At 29.1% G+C, this 8,180-nt stretch overlaps 4 protein-coding genes across 4 annotated transcripts; 1 reads left to right on the top strand and 3 right to left on the bottom strand.

The window, feature by feature from the left end:
- Positions 1-403: 403 nt before the first annotated feature.
- Positions 404-3,460, bottom strand: cand_035120 (uncharacterized protein; the record flags this gene model as incomplete). The annotated part of the gene is made up of 1 exon (XM_067213738.1): positions 404-3,460. The coding sequence occupies one exon, from the start codon at positions 3,458-3,460 to the stop codon at positions 404-406; it is 3,057 nt and encodes a 1,018-aa protein (XP_067070056.1).
- Positions 3,461-3,973: 513 nt separating this feature from the next.
- cand_035130 (dihydrouridine synthase family protein) lies at positions 3,974-6,124 on the bottom strand (the record flags this gene model as incomplete). The annotated part of the gene is made up of 1 exon (XM_067213739.1): positions 3,974-6,124. The coding sequence occupies one exon, from the start codon at positions 6,122-6,124 to the stop codon at positions 3,974-3,976; it is 2,151 nt and encodes a 716-aa protein (XP_067070057.1).
- A 194-nt stretch (positions 6,125-6,318) lies between these two features.
- On the bottom strand, positions 6,319-6,801 carry cand_035140 (prefoldin subunit 5; the record flags this gene model as incomplete). The annotated part of the gene is made up of 1 exon (XM_067213740.1): positions 6,319-6,801. The coding sequence occupies one exon, from the start codon at positions 6,799-6,801 to the stop codon at positions 6,319-6,321; it is 483 nt and encodes a 160-aa protein (XP_067070058.1).
- Positions 6,802-7,666: 865 nt separating this feature from the next.
- On the top strand, positions 7,667-8,118 carry cand_035150 (uncharacterized protein; the record flags this gene model as incomplete). Its single annotated transcript, XM_067213741.1, has 1 exon — positions 7,667-8,118. A coding segment is annotated over one exon (452 nt), but the record flags the coding sequence as incomplete, so codon positions are not given.
- Positions 8,119-8,180: the final 62 nt, after the last annotated feature.

An 8,180-nucleotide genomic window follows, 5' to 3' on the forward strand; every position in this document is an offset into this window, starting at 1 on the left:
TAGTGGAAGAAGATAAATCAACTAATTACTTAATGTCATAAATATGACCAATACAAACATATTGCTACAGTTTTAAAGACATACAATTATTTGTCAGTTTGTAAACTAAACAAAACCAAATCATTGCAACTAAATTAATCTATTAAATACTTTTATTTTGAAGTCAGAAAATGTTTACAAATATATTTCGGCACTTTCAATATCCATAATAATTATTATACTTAGAAATTATTATTTATATAAGGACTTTCGAATTTTTGGTATATCTTTAACAATATATGAAAAGTTCTAAGTAACGGTATTTAGGTATCTTAGGCATAACAAAAAAACAAGTGACCCTTACTTAAAGTATATCTATATTATTATAATATAGTGCAATGTATTTACTTCAGGATTATACGAATCAGAGTATTACATCTTTTTGAGAAGCAATTCCTATATTTGCCATAGTTTTCGAAACTGGTAAAGCTGTTACGGTTAATTTCAAAACTTTCTCTGGAAGTTCAATAGGTTGTATCCAGCTGAAAGTTCCCCTATTTACTGAAATTTCAAGAAAATGAGTTCCAACAAAACTTTCTTGTGTTTCTGTTGTATATGTGATCATGAGACGAACCCACTTCCATTTTGGCAATAGGAATTCTTGGGAAACATGTACCAAAGTACCACATACTTTTATAACAGGACATATAGATGTCCCAGTTATAGATGCAGTGTTACTTTTGGAAAAATTCTTACAGCTAGATACATCTACATTAAGTATTACCATTGGTAACTTGGAGAGTGAAAATATCATGGGAGGAAATAGAGAATAAACATCTGAAAGAAATATTTTATCCACTATATGAGAGTAAGAAATATCTTTACTTAGTTTTATATCTCCCTCTTGATTCACTTCAAAATTGTTATATTTATTTGAATGAGTAAAATTCATTTTTATATTATCTATATTCCCTTTACATGTAATAATACATTCTAAAAAGTAGCAATATTTGGCAATAATTTTAGTAGATGTATTACAAATATTACTTGTTATATTTAATAGACACTTCCATGATTTCCATGCTGATATAGCCATAGTTTGTATTTCTTCATTTTCATTCTCAAGATCTGAATTTTTCGAAATAAGTAATAAGAGATTTAGAGTATAATCCCAAGAATCCATTATTTGATTAATAAAGTAGGAATCTTTGTATTTAAGCAGAGATAATGAATTACGAATTTGTTCAATTTGGTTTTGTAAAGATAATAATTCTCTAGTTGCAGCTTTATTTTTATATAACTTAAGCTTAGACAAAAATTCAAAGTAGTTAGAAGTCTGCTTCAAAGCAAGTATCCACAAATTTAGTTCTATAGATTTAACTTTAATAGTTCCAAAAATATCCTTAGCCAAACCGAAACATCCTGCTATACATAGATATTTTGCAAATCTATATTTGATATCCATAGAAGATCCTTGAAGTTTTGTTTCAATAATATGTTTGAATTCCTGCTCATTTATAAATTTACGAATCTGTAAACAAAACCACTCGTCTCTAAAAGTATTTTTAAATGTCCATCCACAAAACCAACGTAAAACAAAAACAAATATTTTTAAGGGAAGATTAACTAAACCATTAAGATTAGGTAAAGGCTTTCTTGATACATCATATTTAAAAGCTAAGAATTTGCTCTCATCTATAATATTAAATTGGACGAGTCTGCCATACCAACGAGTTAATATCCCCGTAAAAAGTGAGACACAATTAGGAAATCTTATATTTAAGTTTTCCTCTATAATTTTTAAAATCCCCAAATCCTTTGCAAGTAATAAGAAGCCCAATGTATATTTATCGATCATTAGTGTTGAGACATTCTCTATTTTAGCAAGTACCCAAATAAAGAATCTGTGAATCTTTTCCGAAAACCATTCATCCTGGTGTGAATTAGTGAAATGAATATCAGATTCTATAATAGAAGACTTCCCACTAACTTTAATTTGGGTTAAAATAATTTTACTATAAAGATAAAAACCAAGGAAACAGTTGCATAGTTTACGAGCTTGTATATCTTGGGATTTACATGTCTCATTAAGTATGCTCAGGCTACATTCAGTTATATCTCGCAATAACTTAATAGTATTCAGTTTCGTGTAATTAATTCTAGCTAATTTATCAAAATCTTCAAATTGTGGCCATAAAATTCCAGTATTAATTAGAAACATTAAGTTATTTAGGGATTCAAACACTAAATTTATTTCTTTGTATTCTTGATTTAAATGTAAAAAATTATATATACTTTCAGTAGTCAAGAAAAGTTGATTCAGTGATACCATTTGATTAGAAAAAAAATCAAGATTCCCCAAATCCTCAGTTGAGATTTTTTCTGGTTCTAATATAGTTGGATCTATAAAGCTTGGAAAAATGAATATAAGTGGTGACTTCAAAGATAATGAAATTAAACTTTTTAATAAACTATTTAATATACAAAGACTGCATTTACTAGGCGAATTATTTATTACAGTTTCTGAAGATGGTATCACAAATAAGTTCATCGTGAATTTCATAAATCTTACAATATTCTTAATTTGGGTGCAAAGTAATACATTACAACGAAGAGATATATTTGTAGATATCTTAAACCCATAATCACATATTTTTATTTGTTCAGTACTAAGTATAAAATCCTTCATAGATACATCTGGATTTATTATTTCAAATATCTCATCCCATATTAAGTTAAAACAAAGGCTTAAAATAGTAGGGAATCCGGAACTAATTTGGTCAAATATATCAAATATATATGGCAAATATTCCAATTTTGTATATTTATAAGTTATTGATAAATCTGAATCATATTTTAAACTCTCCCAAGGATGATTACTACGACAGAGTTGGCATATAGTATCTATAATTTGCATTAAAATTTCTTTAGAGCTTATATAAGAAACCCCACTTTTTAAACTTTCCAAAATAGAGGGTAATAAAAAATAAAAGTTCGAATCTTGGAATTGTATTAGTAATGAAAATATCAAGTGGCATATCTCTATATTAGAATTCAGTATTATTCCAAATAATTTAATACTAGCAAGTGTCTCCAACTTTCCTTCATATTCAAGCAGAATACTCAGACTTTCTATTTGAACATCTATATTCCAGTGAGATATTAATCGGATAAAACCATTACATATATGTGATATTAAGGTGGAAATATCATAAATACCTATTCCTTCATTTAAAAAGTATCTCAGATTTTGAAATGCAATATATCTTACAGTAGGATGGGTAGTTTGACTCAGTATATCCACTAACTGATCTAAACCTTGGCTTATGTGCTCTACTAGCGTAGAAGATTCTAGGATTTCATCTTTCACCATTAGATCTCCAAGTGTGTTGACTAAAGTGCAGATCTCAGATAATTGAAGACCGACTTGGCGAAGTTTATTACAGATTTCAGGTATACTAATTATACCTGCAGACTTCATGATAGTCGGATACTAGCTTAATGCTACTATAGACTATATACTTCCAAAAAAAACCTTAGATCCTAATTTTAAGAATTATGGCGCCCAGTGATCATTGTATTTATTAGAGACAGGTATCAGATCTTATTTTTAAAGTAGATTACTGACTTTTATATTTTTTTGGGAGTAATGGCTTATAATATGTAGACACAAGATTCTCAAGAAAATCAATTAGTTCCCCACTTTATATCTAAATATCTAAATAGTCATTTTTTTTGGATCTTTTTAGTATTACTAATATTATTTATATATAGTAACGATTCCATACACTTAAAGTAATTATAATATAAGGTTCAAGATAACTGTACTAAATACAGGAGTATTTGGAGACAATTTATATCTAACTTTAGGTACTATAATGAATATTAAAATCTTTGTAAAACTCACCTCTATTTTGTGTAAGGCAACTTCAACTTGTATTAGATCTTAATATATACACCTTAATGTATAGAGTTATATTCAATTATAAAAATTCTAAACACTATTAGATTTATGCTTAGGTATAAATACAAAATTTGAAGGAACTTTTCCAAGTAGCATTTCTGATAATCTTATCCAATCACAAACCTTATTAGAAGAAAGTAAAGTCTCCAAGTCATTCCTACCAATATATTGAGGAACTCTCCAATTAAAATTTTGAGAGTTTATTGGTTGTTCAAGAAGTCCAACTGGAATATACCGATGATAAAATGATAGAAGCTCTAATAAAAATCTTCTTGTGTTGGCAATTCCAACAGTATCTGTTCCCCAGTGATCCAAACCGAAAGATACAAATTGCTTCAAAAATTCAAATCTTTCACCTGCTGAAATATCCCAAATACGTTGCTCTTTAATTTCTGTAAAAATCCATGGTTTTAGCAAAGCTCCTCTTCCAATCATTACAGCATTTACATCATCTTCATTCAAGTGTTTATAGTAGTCGAAATAATTCAAAACATCTCCACATCCTATTAGTGAAGGGCAATAAGTTATATTTTTATTAGTATCCTTATAAGTTAAATACTCATTCTTCAGTATTTTAGAACAATATCTCAAATAATTCCAATCTGCACTTTTGTTATAACGTTGAGATGAAGTTCTTCCATGTATTATAATTCCATTTATATTACAATTTATCAAAGGTTTTATAAGTTTATGAGCAGCCATATTTGAGTAAATTATGTCCCAATTTAAGGGATTATTAATATAAGTATTTTCATAAAGTTTTAAGTTGGGTGGAGAAGTTGAATTTGCCATCCTCAGCTTGATAGTCAAAGGCTTATCAATAACTTTTTTCAATCCAGTGATTATAGATTCTAGTAATTTTGGACGATCTATGAGAATACTTCCAGCTCCTCTATCATGAAGAGATTTAAGTGGACATGCTACATTTATATCTAAAAAATCGTAATCACAATATTCATTAATAAATTCTCCAGTCTTTACAATAGTTTCAAAATTTCCACCTGCTAATTGAATTCCAAAACAACGTTCTTCAGGGTGCCTCCGAAGTAAAGCAAGCTCAGATGATTTTCCAGCTAAAATTTCATTACACAAGGTCATTTCACTAAAAGTAATATCTGCTCCTAAACGTACACAAAGCCTACGAAATGGTAAATTTCCTAGAGTAGTTAATGGAGCTAATATAAGTTTATTATCGAAAAATGAAGGCTTTTGCGACTCAACATTTGATTCATAGAATATATCTGAATCAATACCTGAATTACAGGTGATGAGACATGGTTGTTTAATTTCACTACAACTTTTAGTATCTTCTTTATTCAATTTGTCATCATTACAACCTAAATTTTTTGGGATATTTGTACTAGGTGAACTCTCAGTTTTACTACTTGTATTCTCAAAAGAAATATCTTTATTTTTTTCGGTAAATTCTATATGTTTTTGATCTAGAAGGGGGTTACCATGCTTAAATATTATATTTTTTTGCTTTTTATCCTTACTAAATAATGAAATATTTAGGTTACATTTCGATTCCTTCCAGTTCTTTATAAAATCATCTGATTTGGGAAATCTGACCATTTTCCTTAATAATTGGTTTCTTACTTCATTATCTATATAATTTAACTCGTGATTTTTTCTAAATATTTCAATATCATATAAAGTTACCACTTCTCCAGATTTTTTTATGTTTCTATTTAGATGTTTATCCCAATGCTGTAACCAAAATATACAATTCAAACCATAATTACAAATTCCATAATTCTCAAATCTTGGACAAATATTGCCATATTGAGATTTCCAAGACAATTCTTCCTCAGTTATCACTTTATTCTCTAAAAAAGACTGAATATTATGATCATAATTACATTTCTCTCCCTTTGTACACTCTCCTATTGAAGCTATTGAAACACAAAAATTAGACTTTTGTAAGTTGTTAATATACTTACGATTCTCAGTCCTTTCAGTACTTTTATACATCCCTCTTTGGCGTTTTTTATTATTATGTACATTTTGAATACTTTCTTGGTTGTTAGATTCAATACTTAGGGACTTTTGCTTATCTTTAGTCTCATTATCCTCAGAGTTAGCTATATAACAAAGATATTTCCTATTTAAGGGAGCTTCACTTTTACTTAAACATGTTTTAATGTATTCTTCAGGTAATTGCATATCTACACTTGTCATATTTGACAAATTCTAATGATGCCAAACTATTGCATCTAATATTCAAGAATGCAGCGCAGAGACAACAAATTGGCGCCAGAATGAGTTTTGGAAATCCGACAAATTTAAATAGTCCTAAACTAATATATTGGGAAATAAAAGTGTATATAGTAAAACTTATTATCAAAATATGTACAAAGGGACAAATATTAATATCATTTTGTGATCTCCTTATTAGCTTTAATACGATCTAATAGTATCCCATTTATAGCATCGAAGATCTTATTTTTGTCAGTTAAAGATTTAGCACAGGTATCCAATGATTTCCTAACTAACTCAATTTTCTTATCGAAATGAGTTTTAGCCTTAGATATAGGCATCTCTACATGATAACCAGTTCCAATATCCACAAGTACTTCCTCAACATTCGCTAATTTGGCATCTATATAAACAGATTGACTAATAGGAGCTAAAATTTCACAATCTTTATTTTTTGGTTTTAAATTTTCTAAGCTTTCTCTAGAATTCTTAAATCTACCTAGAGCAATGTTTAAATGTTGTAGTCGCAGATTAAGATCACTAGTTTCTTGTTGTACTTGTTCTCTTAATTGGAGTAGTTTTGCTGGTGGTAGAGAACTCAGGGGAATATTCTCTTTTGTAGAACCTTCCTCAGCTTTATCAGTGACTGATTCAGACATTCTTAGTCATTCAAAGAGGAGTTGTTAAACGAACAGCTTACAAAGTTTGACAAAAGATCCACAAGCTATTTCCTTCAAGAGTATAAACAATATATTAAGTATAAATATAATTTAAGATATTACTAAATATAGATATTTAGTATTTGATATCTAGAATTTTAATATATCTACTAGCCAGGATGACATAAAAGTATAAGACAATGCTTTGTTTTTAAAATATTAAGCCGCTACTTTTAGTACTCGGTATCTATAAGTCGGTACTATAAAAAATAGCGCTATTGAAACCCGCAGTTCAGTAATCTACTTTACGTATACTAGCATCAACACAGTGGAGCGTGGATGGAGATAGCCACTTATACGTATATTTGACTACTAATCGAGGGGTATACATAGTCAAGAGCTGTTGGAGACTCCACCGTATAATCTAGCTATTACGTAAATAATATTATATGTTATTGGGTATAGAGTCTTATATATAATATTACTAGGGTGAGATAGTATATATCAGTGTTTAATAGTACCATAATAACCCCGCTGGCGTGTGTGGGACTTTGAAACATCTATATCCTATATAAGATATACGTTGCTGCACAATAAGGTGCATATAAGAGTATACAGTTGTATATATAATTTTTCAATTTAAATAATAGGGCCTGTGTGAGTAGCAGTAGCAAGTACTAATTGACTAAACCGGAAAAAAATAGCGAAATATGAGCATGAAGATAATTTTCTGATGAATAATGAAGTAATTGATCAAGATCACTAATTTCCATTGTAATAATATCAAGATATCTTTAAGTAAAATTATATTGCTCCTATTTTAGTATTTTTATAAAGTTTATCAAAATTTGATTTTAATAACAATATGAACAATAATACTTCTTTAGAAACTGGTAATCAAGGTGGTTATGATAGCGATGAACATAGAAATGTAAGTAGTAATCCAAACACTACCCTTCTAGTACCTCCTCCATTTTTACTGCCCCCAACATTTTCATACATATACAACCCTTACATTAATCCATTGGTTAACCAGCCTAATATCGGTATGCTCAATGTAACTCCAAACAATAACAGTACAGGAGCTTCAGATAGTTCTCAATTTGGTAATATTAGTAATTGTACGAATAGTAATACAAACTCGAATTTAATGGTATATGGAGGGAATTCGAACAATATATTTCAACAGATTCACACAGATAAGGATTCAAAGTCAAATACTCTCAAGTTAGCAGCTGCTAATATGATTTTGCATGAGATAAACAAGCCTCGAATTCCCAATGGGTGGACTGAAGATCAACAAAAAGTGCAGAACCAGTTTCATCAAATCCAGCAACAAACTTCAAATCAAACTACTATACAAACACCTATACAAACAC

The sequence above is a fragment of the Cryptosporidium andersoni genome, assembly GCF_001865355.1.
Source record: "Cryptosporidium andersoni isolate 30847 chromosome Unknown contig_68, whole genome shotgun sequence".
In the NCBI taxonomy this organism is placed as follows: domain Eukaryota; phylum Apicomplexa; class Conoidasida; order Eucoccidiorida; family Cryptosporidiidae; genus Cryptosporidium; species Cryptosporidium andersoni.